We start from the raw sequence: 13848 nt of genomic DNA on the forward strand, positions 1-13848 counted from the left end.
AGGATAAATATATGATACTCAATTAACTGTACACTAGGTAATGCTTTGGCTACAAGGAAGAACAAAGGGTGTGTTGGTTGTATTTTTGTTCACAAGTAGTTTTCTGGTGTTTAGTGTGTGGATTCAGAACTAATTAGACTACCTTGCATATTCTTGGAGGAAAGCAAGAAAAGAGTAAAATCTGTTCCCTGACTACCTCCATGTAGTGTAACAAGTGTTCTTTAATCACAAATTAATGAATTACAAAATGTACTGCTATTAATGTGAATGAATGTAATCCTTATGTGGTGCCAGTTGAAATGTATGTTTAGATGTGGTTTTTTTTTTTAAATGGCTGTTTTATATATATTTTGTGAAGTAGAGGGATCAGCATCTACATTATACATTAAATGTTCTGATTTTTGGGGGCTTATTTCGTTTGTGAAACCTCCTTCAGATGTAAATTGCCTTTGAGTACATAGTACCTTTGACATTTAATATGTTTTTGTTTGTCATGCTGTACAGTCTGTAACATTTTTATTTTTAGCTTCATATTTAAATCATGAAAATTGTATCATTAAAAGTTTAAAAATACTTGTTTTCCAGTGTTTTATGCACGTGCATGTTAGTTTATTTCAGACATAGAAATCCAGTTTCTGGAATCTCATGGTAATTTCTTGAGTAATGAGAAGTAATTACTGTAACTAAAGCTGCATGAGCATTTTTATTTTTCCTATATCTTCTAGTAGCATATAACTTTTAGTGATCTCTACTGTTTGGGGCTTAACGTTTATATATTTGGTTTCTGATCGTTTGTTTTGGAGCAGGATATTTGTACTGAAGAGGGGACTATTTCTCATTATCAAAATACACTTGAAATCTTTCTCTTGAATATCTGAATTGCAGAAAAATTTGGAAGCAGACCTATTTCCAGGGCATATTAAAACTGGCAAAAATGTTTTTATTGATTATTCTAGTAATATTTAGTTTTGAAGGGAGGATTGCACCCTGTATAGACATAATTGAGCTAGTTTCAGTGCTGATGATAGTAGGGTTGGAAAGCTGGTCATTTGATTACATATTATTTGACTGCAGTAAAAAATTGTCCAATGTTCCATGAGCAGCCAAAAACTGCTTCCAGTCTGAGGACTGCTTAAAAGTGTTAACACTGAACTGTACCCCTTATGCTTGCTGGCAGGGGGAGAGAAACGACCAGTCTTTTTGAAGCAGTACTTCTCATCCTCCATGCTTCTATTCTGGTTGAAAAAAAAATCAGTTTACCCACTTAAAACAGACACCCCAGTTTTGGAGGGCTGATTTTTGGGAGAAGGGTGCATATGGTATACAAGTAAATATAGGAATGAATTTTTCTTGCTATTATAAGGGTTCTAATGTGCAGGTTAGTTAGCTTCATTAAACATGTCTCTCTTCCTGGATTAGTTGGTCAGCTCTGTGAAAAGAAATGCTCCTATTGTGTAATCTAAGTGTCTGCAAGAGATCTTCAGTTTGTGAGCTGGAATAGTATTCCTGTCTCTTCTGTATCAGTTGTGTATGACACTGAGGACACAAACCCTCCTCTAGACTTTCAGCGGGGCCTGAAGTCGCCAGGATATTTCAGCTGTATCCCTGTGCCTGTTCAGTTGTTCAGTCTCCTTTGATGCACCCACATGCAGAGGACCTTTTGCTAGCATTCTTCATGAAGGGGAAATTTCTAATTGCTTGACTTTACTAGGAGAAAAACACTTAAATATATAACCATTCTGATGAGGGAAAAACAGTTTGTAGTCTTCATGTCAGTTAGTAGGTTAAGGGAACCAATAGGCTTCTTTCAAAGAGTGTACCTTTATGTAAAAATTATGAATCACTTTGTTTTCACTAGGTTTTTACTCCTTGTTGGTAGCTAACAAGAAAAAACCTTTTTTTTAATATGAATGAATATATAGGGAGGATAAAGAAAGCACCAGGAAATGTGGGGCCCCTGCAAGATCCTCTGGGCAATCTGGTGGTTGCGCCAGAGGAGAAAGCAGACCTCTTTAACCAGTTCTTCACCTCTGTTTTCTTGTTCAGGGACTGAGACTTCCCCACTGTGATGCAAGACAGACTCAAGGGGAAAGCTTCCAGACCTTAGGTTGGGGAGGACCGGGTTAGAGAGCTTCTGGAGGGGCTGGACATGTTCAAGTCAGCGGGTCCAGATGCTCTCTACCCCAGGGAGTTCAGGGAGCTAGCAGGAGTTATTGCAGGGCCCTTGGCACAGCTTTGAGAGCTCGTGGTACTTGGGCCAGGTGCCAGATGATTGGAAGATAGCCAATGTGGTCCCCATCTTTAAAAGAGGGAGGACCCGGGCAACTATATGCCAGTCAGTCTTACCTCAATCCTAGAGAAACTCTTTGAGAAGATCATCATGGAGCACATCTGCAATGCACCAGCCTCAGGGATGATGCTCAAGGGCAACCAACACGGTTTCATTAGGGGCAGGTCATGTCGGACCAACCTGATTGCCTTTTGTGATCAGGTCACAAAAGCATTGGATGCAGGTGTTGCCGTGGACATAGTCTTTCTAGACTTCAGCAAGACCTTTGACACCATCTCCCACCCCATCCTCATTAAAAAACTAGGCGACTGTGGCATTGATGCCTACACAGTCAGATTGCAGATTGGCTGAAGGGTCGTACTCAGAGGGTGGTGGTGGACGGGTCATATTCGACCTGGGGAGAAGTGGGTAGCAGAGTCCCCCAGGGTTCAGTCCTAGGGCATGTGCTGTTCAATTCCTTCATCAGCGATTTGGACGACAGGGTGAAAAGCACCCTGTTTAAATTTGCTGATGATACCAAAATTTGGGGTGAGGTGAGCATGCTAGTAGGGAGGGAAAGATTGCAGCAAGACCTGGATAGGTTACAGGGGTGGGCTAACAAAAACAGGATGCGTTTCAACACTGACAAGTGCAGGGTGCTGCACTTAGGCAGTAGTAACCAGCAGCACACTTACAAGATGGGAAACTCCCTTTTTGAGAGCACGAAGATGGAAAGGGATCTTGGAGTCGTTATTGACTCCAAGATGAACATGGGCAGACAGTGTGAGGTCACGGTTGGCAGGGCTACCGGACCTTGTCGTGCATCCACAGGTGCATCTCAAGCAGGGCCAAGGAGGTGATCTTCCCCCTCTGTACAACACTGGTCAGGCCACAGCTGTAGCACTGTGTCCAGTTCTGTGCGCCCCACTTCAGGAAGGATGTGGACAACAGTGAGAGGGTCCAGAGGAGGGCCACCCACAAAATCTGGGGACAACAGGGTAGACCCTACAATAAGAGACTGCGGGACTTGAACCTGTTCAGCCTTCACAAGAGAAGGCTGATGGGGGACCTGGTGACCATCTATAAACTCACTAGGGGGGACCAGAAGGGTTTGGGAGAGGCCTTGTTTTCCCTAGCACCCCCTGGCATGACAAGGAACAATGGACACCAATTATTAGAGAGTAGGTTTAGATTAGACATCCACAAGAACTACTTCACAGTTAGGGTGGCTAGGAGCTGGAACCAACTTCCTAGGGAAGTGGTGCTGGCTTCTACCCTGGGGATCTTTAAGAGGCTCGATGACTACCTGGCTGGACTCATTTGAGAACTGGACGCAGTACTCCAGCTGCAGCCTGACCAGTGTTGCATAGAGGGGAAGGATCAGCTCCTTGGTCCTGCTTGAGATGCACGACCATGGATACAAGACAAGGTGCAGTTGGCCTTCCTGACTGCATCCCCACACTGCTGGCCCATGTTCATCTTGGCATCAGTGATGACTCCAAGATTCTTTTCTACCTCTGTACTGACAAGAAGGGAGTTCCCTGGCCTGTAGGTATGTTGCTGGTTCTTCCTCCTCAGGCGTATCACCTTGCACTTGTCAGTGTTGAATCCTATCCTGTTCTCATCCGTCCACCTCTGTAGCCTGTCTAGGTCCTATTGCAGCCTATTCCGCCCTTCTAGCGTGCCCACATCCCCCCACATCTTAGTGTCATCAGCAAATTTGAACAGGGTGCTTTTTACCCCCTTGTCCAAGTCGCTGTTGAAGATGTTGAACAGTGTAGGCGTGAGGACCGAGCCCTGCAGAACCCCATTGCCCACATCCCTCCAGGCCAAAAATGACCCATCCACTACCACACTCTGGGTGCGGCCCTCCAGCCAGTTAGTGACCCATTTGACTGTGTAGGTGTTGACACCACAGTCCCCCAGTTTCTTAATGAAAATGGGGTGAGAGAGAGTGTTGAAGGCCTTCCTAAAGTCCAGAAAGACTACGTCCACTGCTACCCCTGCATCTAAGGATTTTGTGACCTAGTCATATAGTCATATTAGGCCACCAGGTTGGTCTGACAGGACCTGCCTGCTGATGAATCTGTGTTGGTTGCCCCTAAGCATAACCTTCCCCACGAGTCCCCTCGTGGACATGTGCCAGAATAATTCTCTCAAAAAGCTGCCCCAGGACTGAGGTAAGACTAACTGGCCTATAATTTCCTGGCTCCTCCTTCCTCCCTTTTTTTGAAGATGGGAGCCACACTGGCCCTCTTCCAGTCCTCTAGCACTGGACCAGAGCAACAGGAGTGCTCGTAAAGCCGTGCCAGGGGTCCCGCAATGACCTCAGCTAATTCCCTCAGCACTCTGGGGTGGAGATCGTCAGGACCAGCTGATTTAAATATGTCCAGTCCCTCCAGAAGTTTCCTGACTAGGTCCTCACTGATGCTTGGCCTAGGTGCGCCTCCCCTGGGGCCTGAGGGGGTCCCGCTGGGGGTGCTGATCTGGTCCCTGCTCAGGAAAATGGAGGCAAAGAAGTCGTTAAATATGTTAGCTTTGTCGTCTGGTGTAATGACCAAATTTCCTAGCGTGTCTTGCAGGGGCCTCACATTACCCGGTACCTTCTTTTTACCCCCTATGTATTAGATCAAGGACAAGAAGTCCTTTTTTAAAGTAGATATTCCCAGTTCCATCTCTGCCTTGGCCTTCCTTACAGCCCCTCCTGCATCCCCGAGCAACCGCAGTATAGTCCTCCCTGATGATGGCCCCTCCCGTCCATTGGATGTATGCCTCCCTTTTGGCAAGGAGACATTCTCAGATGCTTTTGGTGAGCCATGGGGGCTTTAGCGCCCTCCTGCCCCCTTTGATCCATGTAGGGATTACCTCCCTTTGGGCTTGGAGGATTGTCTCCTTAAGGAGCGACCACTCTCCTTGGACACCTGACTCCCCTTCTCTCTGGGACCTCCGTGCCTCCCCAACTGTTCTCCTTAGCTCATTGAAGTCTGGCCTCCTGAAATCAAGGGCTGCTGCCTTGCTGCAGGCCTTTGCCACCTTGCGCTGGATGGTGAATTCCAGCAGGCGATGATCGCTGTCGCCCAGGTGGTCGAGCACCTGCAGCCCCCTCACCAGGTCATCACCCGTGGCCAGCACCAGGTCCAACAAGGTGTCTTCCCCTGGGGGGGCTGTGCACCTCCTGGGTTAGATGGAGGTCCTGCATATTGGCTAGGAATCTACGTGAGCGGTCAGATACTTATGAATGCCAAACCTGCATTTTAAATACACTTTATACCCTTACAGGAGCTCCTCATGAGCTCTGCACTTGCTACCGCCGTGCTCCTGCCATCGCCAAGAGAGCTGTCCCCATCTCTCTCCCCCCCCCGCTGCTGGAGGCACTGCGTTCATGAACGCAGACTGCATTCATGAACACAGTGCCTTATTCATGGATTTTGCCATTCGCAGCAGATACAAAAACATATCCCCCACAGATGGCAAGGATCACATGTATTTCCTTGCATAAATCACTGCCTGAATAAAATACCCACCTCTTTTGAAAGGCAAGGTGAAGGGGAAAAAAAATCTTTCTTTGAAAATACTAGTATGTTTTTTTTTATGATGAAAATGCAGGAAGCTGTGTGTGGGGACAGGGATGGAGAGCAAAATCCTGTGGCATCTATTAACCCCCTAAGCACTAGACAGGCCAAACACTGCCAGCTCTGCTCAGCCCCTCTTCTCTTCTCCATCTAAGCTCAGTGGGCATCCAGCAACACCTGACAGGTCAGCTGATGCCTAGTCTTACTAGAGCCAAATTACATGTCTCTTTTTGAGCCTTGTGAGTTTTCATCTGACTTAGTAGGTGCTACTGGCCACTCACTCTACTTGTAAAGAGCAGGGTAGTTCAGCTCCAGCACAATTGGGCCCCCTGCTCTTCATGTTTCCTTATTTAAGACAACCCCTCCCCAATTTTTAGGAGCTAATTTTTGGGAAAATTGTGTGTGTGTGTGTGTGTGTGTGTGTGTGTGTTAAGTAAATATGGTAATGAATAATCAGTTAGCTTGTTTTTAAAGTCACAAGTGATTTTCTTTAGTATCTAAAATAATAAAATCTGACCAGGTAAAATTTAGGAATTTTCATAAACAGTGTAGGTTGTCTCTTATGGGAACTTGAAGTTAACAGGCAATTTTTAAGTTGAAGGGTAAAAGGTGCAGTTGTCTTGAAGTACAATTGTGCAGTAAAATGTACGCTTGATGTTTAGATGAAGGAAATTTGGATAACAATATTTGAAAAATAGAGACTTGCATCTAGCAAGAAGTTGCTTACTTATATCCCAGGTCAGTGGAATTAAGAAAGTAATATCAATGAATAATGGAAGACACAGCAACTTTAATTACACCGAGTACTTGTAAAATAGAAAATGTAGGTTTCAATGCTAAGTGTATAGGCTTAACTGTCTATTTAAACATGCAGTTCATATCTTAGTGTCGTTAATACCGTGATCTGTGTCACGAAAGTTGTGACAGGTTCCATGTCTTGATTTCTCAGTAAGCACATAATAATTACAAGGGTTTTAAAAAGGATTGAGGAACTGGGTTAGACTAGACACAGAGTCTCTATCATAAACCGTAATTACAAAGTTAAGATTCCTGAAGTTTCAATATTATTTTTGACAGACTACATTTTTTCACAAAATTAACCTGGATTTCACATGCCTTCTTGACAAAGCACATACACAGCAAAATAAGGAGTGTTTGGTAGTTCTTCATAAATAATTACTTGTGTTAGTTACTCTGCTCTTGAGAAGCAATACTTTTTGTAGCTGTTTTATCCAGACTAGCCAGTAACTAGTCTAGATAATCTTTCAGTTTGGGGGGTTTTCTTTTCTTTTATTTATTTTTTTATTTGTTGCATATTAGTGCAGAATGGGAAGTTTCCACAGCAGTTGTAGATCTATTTGTAGGAATGGCCTCTCATCATGGAATTCAGGTGACTCTTTAGTCAGTCCTTGGGCTATTCTCACTTTGCTGCATTGCAGTTTTATAGATGCAATGAGCTACAGTACCATACATCTTGAACTGCTAGTAGCTTTCCTCCTTTCAGAGGAGAAAGTATAGCATGCTTACAGTATATTTCAGTATTGCACCTTTTTTTTCAAATAAAAGGTTTGGATCTTTTTGGAGACAGTAGCAGGGTATTTTTTGAACCAACGCTATTAGTCTGCTCCCAATCAGAACATTTGACATTAGAGGTTGGCAGCCTGTGGTTCCTGATGGATTTGGCCTATCAAGAGCTTGGAGCAATCTGTGGAAAGTCTGACCATAGTGTGCAGCTGTGCAGAGCTGCCTGTCCCTTCTGCAGTACTGTCCTTCACAGCCCTTTGCTGCTTTTTTGTGCCTGTGCTTACCTTGCTGGAGGGGGTCTGGGTATCGGCAGCGAGGGAAGAATAGGCAGCTTGAGTTCTCCAGGGAGAAAAGATTTTTTTTTTTCTGCCTGCAACAGGGATCTGGGTTGCAAGCTCCTGCCTAGAGCCTTAAAAATGGAAAGTTTTAGGTCCAGGAAAATGTAATTGATTTCCCCCTCCCCCCCCCCCACACTGAAAGTTCAGCAATTTCTGAGTGTGCTTTATTGCCTGCTGCTGAAGCCTTGTATTGGATTTGTGGCAAACTATAATTTAGTCAAAATTTACAGTAAAGCCATATATCAGAAAGCATATTATATTTATTAGAGGTACACCAGTGTATCAGTTGCATATTGCATTGGCACTGATGAAAAGAAAATTAACATTATAATTTTTTTTGGATGGTGTAGCTGATAATGTCACTGATAAATGCCATGTGCATGCATGGAGCTGCACACGTGCATGTGGCTAGGGATGCAGCCCGGAAACTTGGAGAGCAGTGTCCTGCAGGTAGGTCTTTGTAGGGGGGAAGAGGCATGGGGGGGCAGATTGAGGGCCCCATGGTGAGGGAGGGAATGGGGCAGGTGCTGCCCAGCTGGAGCAGTCAGTGAGACCGCCAGGAGTAGGAAAGAGTCATGGAAGGGAGGGGGAGGCTCCCTGTTGCTATGTGCCCCCCCCAGATTTGTGCGTAGAGCGGAGGTGGGCTGCCCATCTGGGCCAGGGGCAGCGCCAGCCTCTTCCCAGTGAGGGAGATAGGCTGGAGTTGGGCTTGAAGCAGGCAGGAATGGGATGGTCTCAGCTGCGTGGTGTGAGCGAAGGCAGTGGCGCTGCTGTGGGGGGCGCTACAGGAGGGCTAAGGCAAATTTTGTGGTAGGTATAGCACACCACCCCCCACCCTCCCAAACCCCATCAGCACCACCCCTGCTTAGGGCACTCCACTCTGCTGCCTTTCCCTCTGGAGCCCTGCACCAGCCATTATGTCCCCGGCCTGCCCTGCAGCGCAGGTCTCCTGAGCAAAAGGCAGCAGGGTGCCCTGAGCAGCAGCGGTGCTGGGGGGGAGGGGAGGGCTATAGCCACCCCAAAATTTGCCCCCCATAGCCACCCTTCCCAGCACCACCACCACCACTATTTGCCTGCCTGCTCCAAGCCTGGCCCCAGCCCAGTCCCCCCACCAGGAAGAGGCTGGCACCATCCCTGGCTCTGAGCCCAAAGTGGGCAGCCTGCCTCTACCCCGTGCACAAATCTGGGAGGGCACATGTCGCCCATGCCTCCCTAGGGGTATGTGCAGCAGCAGGGAGCACTCCGTCCCCATCTGCCTGCAGCTCTCCCTGCCCCGGAGTCCCATTTACCACCCTGGCTGGGTAGACCCCCTCCACACTCCACTCCCTCTTTCATCATGGGGGCCTGCCCCTCATGCCTCTTCCCTCCCCCACACCCCTTCCCCTCCACAGACTTATGTATGGGGCACTTCTCTCCAAGTTGGTGGGCTGCATTCCTGTATGTAGGCTTTTGGACTGGTATCAGTCAATATGGCTGGTTAATAATTGGCAGTTGGTATTGGCCAAGAAAATCTTTATTAGTACACCCCCAAAATTTATCGGTTAACTTTATTGGCTACCCGGCCAAAAAAAGCTGGGCTCAGCTTTTTGCACTTTGTTAAGGATCTTATCTAGTTCCCCTGAGTGCCTCCTTGAAATAGCTGGGGGCCTAGTCAATTCAGTGGTGGTTTAGAAGCCTGGAAATAGCTTTCTTCTAATCAGCTTCATTACATATGCAGTTACAAAGAGAAGAGTTATGGTATAGCAGTATACCAGTATGGTATAACCCTTTTAAACTCAAAACGCCCTTCAGAAAATGCCAGCGTTTAGCTTTGATTTGTTTGTGACAATGGAAAAAATAAGAATAAATCTAACTGGGATTCCTTAGTGGCAAAGAACTTAGGAAGGCTATAGCATGTCAGAATGTTTTGTGAATTCCTGTTTGATATCTCTGGGTTGATCTTGTTTGCACACCTAACTGCTAATATTGCACAGGACTTCTCTGGTTGAAAATAGCTGTTACAAGGTAGAGAGTAGGGTCTGAGCAAAAGTTGGGACCAGTGTTATTTGCTTGAGTCAGTTATTCTTTTGTATGGTATGCATATATGTGGTGTACAGTTTGGTTTAAATTGAAATGTAGTTCACCAAAAAGGCAGCAAAACTGCTAATAGTTATAGGCATGGGGTTATTTCATCTTTGTATGACTTAATACCAGTCTTATTTTGTTCTGTTTTTCAAATATTATACTGTATAATCTTTTTCCTAAACAAGCTCTGATTAGGATTTTGCAAACCAATTTTGGTTAGCTGAAGATCTTCTAAAAGAAATTTTCAAAGCTCTTATGAACATTTTAAAAAAGCTAATTTGATTACATTAACAGAGTGATTATCTGTACTTTACAAAGTTGATTTGTTGATTGTAAAATAGAGCAGAGTTGTTTACTGGTGTTCAGAGAGAAAATGCATACTTGATCTTTTTGCCTCTTCGTAACGTATCGTTCCGTTTGATTACTGAGGCAGTGATATATTAAAGGATTTTCCCACTCTGATATTGTTGTTCCATGTGCTGTGTGCTATATTAAATAATTCCTTGTCACTGGTTTAAGTCTGTTTTTATTAAGTCTGCAAAGTTGTACATCTTTGGAAATGAGTCCAAATTTTCTGATAATGTAGAACTTGCCTTAGAATTATTATACTAGATTGGAAAATGGCATTTAAAATAAAATAAAATATATATAATATATAATGAGGGGTTGATATTCAGCAATGGCCTCTACACTGAATGAGTTTTTCCTCTACAAGGAAAACATCTTTCATAATAATTATGATTTGTTAATTTTGTTTTTTATATACCATAGGATATGTTTTGGAGTTGCAGACAGAGTATCTTTGATGAAATGAAGAAGAAATTTTCACAGGTAGACAGCTGAAGCCACCTTTTTAAAGTGATAACCAAGATACTTAGTAACAGCATGGTACCCTTGTTTTTGTTTACTTGTTAATATAAGCATGAATTCCTTAAATTCTTTCTGCATGTTTTTGAATTTCAAAAAATATTCTCTACATGCAGTTCTAACAACAGAAGCTTTGAAATATTCAGCTTCCAGTGTTACAATTATGAATTGTTCCTTACAAGCATTTAGCCTTGTGGGAGTTTTTAGTTCTTTTTTTACTGCAAAGAATTAAAAGCATGGCTATGATACTCTGGAACCATATCATTAATGAATGATTAAAATTTAAAAGCATGGTGTTTTATATGCTGACTTAATCATGCAGGGTCTTACATCTGTCAGAATCATTTGGAAATGTATGGCCCTAAATACTGACTTTGCAATGGACTTATCAACAAGCCAGAAGTGTATGCTTAGGTTGCTGGGTGGAGGAAATGAACAGCCTTCAACAGTCTGCATAAGTACTTGTCTTGAATAAATTACCAAGTGCTTTTCTATATGGTCAGAACATCAGTTTGGGATCAGTAAATACCATGCTGAGATTGTCTCTCCATTAGACTTTTGCTTAATCTCTTTATTAGAACAAGTTGAAAGTGCAAGCACTCAATGTTAGCCTTGGCTGAATCAATTTGCTGTTCTAGCCCTGTAATAAACCTGTTCAGTCTAGTAGCTTACATATACCAATGAGAGATGGCTTGACAGCTGCCCAGCTGGCAAAGCTGTAGTTCACCAACTGGAAGTCCCCTTCACCTGTGTCACTAATGTTTCTTCCTGGTAACTCTCCACCCCTGGCTACCTCCAGTGCCTCTGGCTTGAGTACTGTGCTAACAAACCAATTGTGCTTTGTTAACTTGCAACTCCTGAAGTGAATTACTAGTCCACAGGCAAAGATAGTGGGACAGAAGATGATTTGTGAGTGGAAGTACAGCCAGGTAGGCCTTTCTGAGAGAGTTACTTTGTTGGGCATAAAAAGGGGACTCGGGACTGGTGGCCTATACAGTAGAAGGACTAGCTTTGCAGCTGACACTTCCTGGGAACATGATCAGTTTTAGGTGTGTTGCAGCACTACCTCAAAATGGACTGAAATGGAATCCATTTGGCTTATCTTTTTTAGGTATAACTATTAATACCATAAATTGTTTCTTGCCGCCTTCTTTTCCTAGAAGTGGGAGTTAATGGGATTACATTACATGCTTCCTGCTTTATTCCAGGGAATTAGGTAACAGAGCAGAGCCAGATATAAGTCCAGCCTATAGCCAAGGAGCAGGGACATCAGAAGGGGAGGTTGGGTTGCTTTGTGAACATCTGCCACAAGACCCAGCAAGTCAAAAAAAAAAAAAAAAGAAAAGCGCTGCTGAATAGGCTGAATAACTCTTACTTCTGCCATGACTCACTTAGCCATGAGAGAGGTGAAAGAAAGAGGCACTGCTTGAATAGTGTGACAGCCAAGGCCCACCAAGTAGATGCAGAAAATATAGTGGATAAAACCCATCCTAAAAAAAAAAAAAAGAAAACTTACTGAAATTCCTAAAATCTCATGTTTGTATTGCATCTAAAGGCCATAATTGGGGCACAGAGTCAGAATGAGAAATGGTGAAAGAATATATTAATGCTGCCTAACAGTTTGGTCCTAATGTATGGCAGGGTAACTGGGAGTCCTGCAGTTTCAGGCACTCTTGTATCAGCCCCTCAGAGATGTGAACCTCTCCCCAGGAAAATGTTTGGTACACTACTTCTGTTGTTAGCATGTGTATCCTGCATACTTTTTTTGTGTTGTGTGTGACCATTTGTATGGAAATAAGTTTTTGGGGGTTGTTTTCTTTTTAAATCGGGTTTTACCTGTAAGTCTCTTTTCCAGTGGGTTTTAAGTCCTGGGTGACCATTTTAACAGTCACTTGTTAATGGCGTCTTTATCAAACAAAAGTGCTGATGACTCAGCATGGAGGTTTTTGATAGTGAACAGAGATTTTTTTGGTGTCTTGATGTGTAGTCCTTGGGTGGAATTCACTTACACTTTCCATACATTCCAAGTTCAGGAGGCTGTTTACCTAACCTAGGCCTCATTCTTCATATGATCTGTGATTTAGTAGGACTGATTCTTTTATATTTTAGAATTGAAATCCTAGAAATCATTTTGAGCAGATTTGATTTTTGTGGTCAGTAGCTCTTTGGCTTTCCACTTCTTAAATAGTACCTGTTCTGACACTGGAAAATACACTTCTCTTTGGAGAGTGATGTACTGGTGCTGTAGTACTTGAGCTCAATATGTGTGCCTGGACCAAAGTTACTCACCTTCTGATTTTAATAATACTTATACAGTGTACTTTCATCCCACTTCTCCTTAAGCTCTATGTCAAAGAGAGAGAGGACAGTTCACAGCACCCATTCTTCAGTTCTTCCTGAAACAATTGCCTTGAGATGTAGTGCTCTGTCAGTTTGCAGTATGAGGCTTGCAACCATGGTAAAATCCTTTTTTTGAGATCTGCTACCCATTTTTTGTTTGGTATTCTTCAGAATATTTATTCTGGTTTTGTTTTCATTTATTTTTAAAGCGAAACAAAAGCAGAAAAAAAACCCAAACTCAAACCTTATATCTGACGTTTTATCTGCACCACGACATGCCATTTGAGGACATTGTACTTGTCTGCTTTTGCTTTCTTTTTGTTTTTTTCTTTTGTCTCTTGTTCTTTTTGCTTTTGGCCAATAGAGAGCAACAGCTTGTGCCTGATATCCTGTTTTTTTCCTGGACACTGGGAGTTGAGATATGCCTGTCTTAAGCTGGAGAGAGGTAGTGTACTTGTAATGTTCTAGATTTTATGGATTACTTCAGAGAGTCCTGTGTTCCTAGAGATGCTTCATGGACAGCCTTTATACCTAGGCCCAGAAAGAAGAACAAGACTAAGCTGTAACTCTTTGCTTGGCAAATCAGGGAGATTCTCCTTCCATCACAATTCTCAAGGGTGCTCTAGGTCTCTCAATACCGGCTTCATGTTCTGTTCTGTTTGTTCACAACTTTAAGCTTCAGTAGCAGGCTCATGAGACTAATGAGCATCTGATTTCAGAACCCACTCTAGCTGATGTTGAAGCGCCTGGAGACTCAGATACTGGTATTCCAATACTGTTATTCCAGTGCTGCTTCGTTGATTATGTTCTGTTGGTTCATACGAAGACCATAATGCATATGTTAAAGATTTCCTTGGTTTACCCTCAAAACGGA

The 13848-nt window shown here is 43.5% G+C and overlaps 1 protein-coding gene across 4 annotated transcripts in view; it reads left to right on the forward strand.

The window, feature by feature from the left end:
• USP47 (ubiquitin specific peptidase 47) overlaps window positions 1-13848 on the forward strand; it is a 105672-nt gene that overhangs the window by 24004 nt on the left and 67820 nt on the right. For 3 of the 4 annotated variants that reach the window (XM_090032706.1, XM_090032704.1, XM_090032703.1), the window contains exon 2: window positions 10539-10598. The exons of the other annotated variant lie outside the window; for it this stretch is intronic. In XM_090032706.1, coding sequence (XP_089888832.1) covers window positions 10539-10598 — 60 coding nt within the window. The remainder of the gene's footprint in view (window positions 1-10538; window positions 10599-13848) is intronic. 4 annotated transcript variants of the gene reach the window in all.

Source organism: Crocodylus siamensis, chromosome 2 (assembly GCF_052110815.1).
Source record: "Crocodylus siamensis isolate JL-2025a chromosome 2, ASM5211081v1, whole genome shotgun sequence".
NCBI lineage: Eukaryota > Metazoa > Chordata > Crocodylia > Crocodylidae > Crocodylus > Crocodylus siamensis.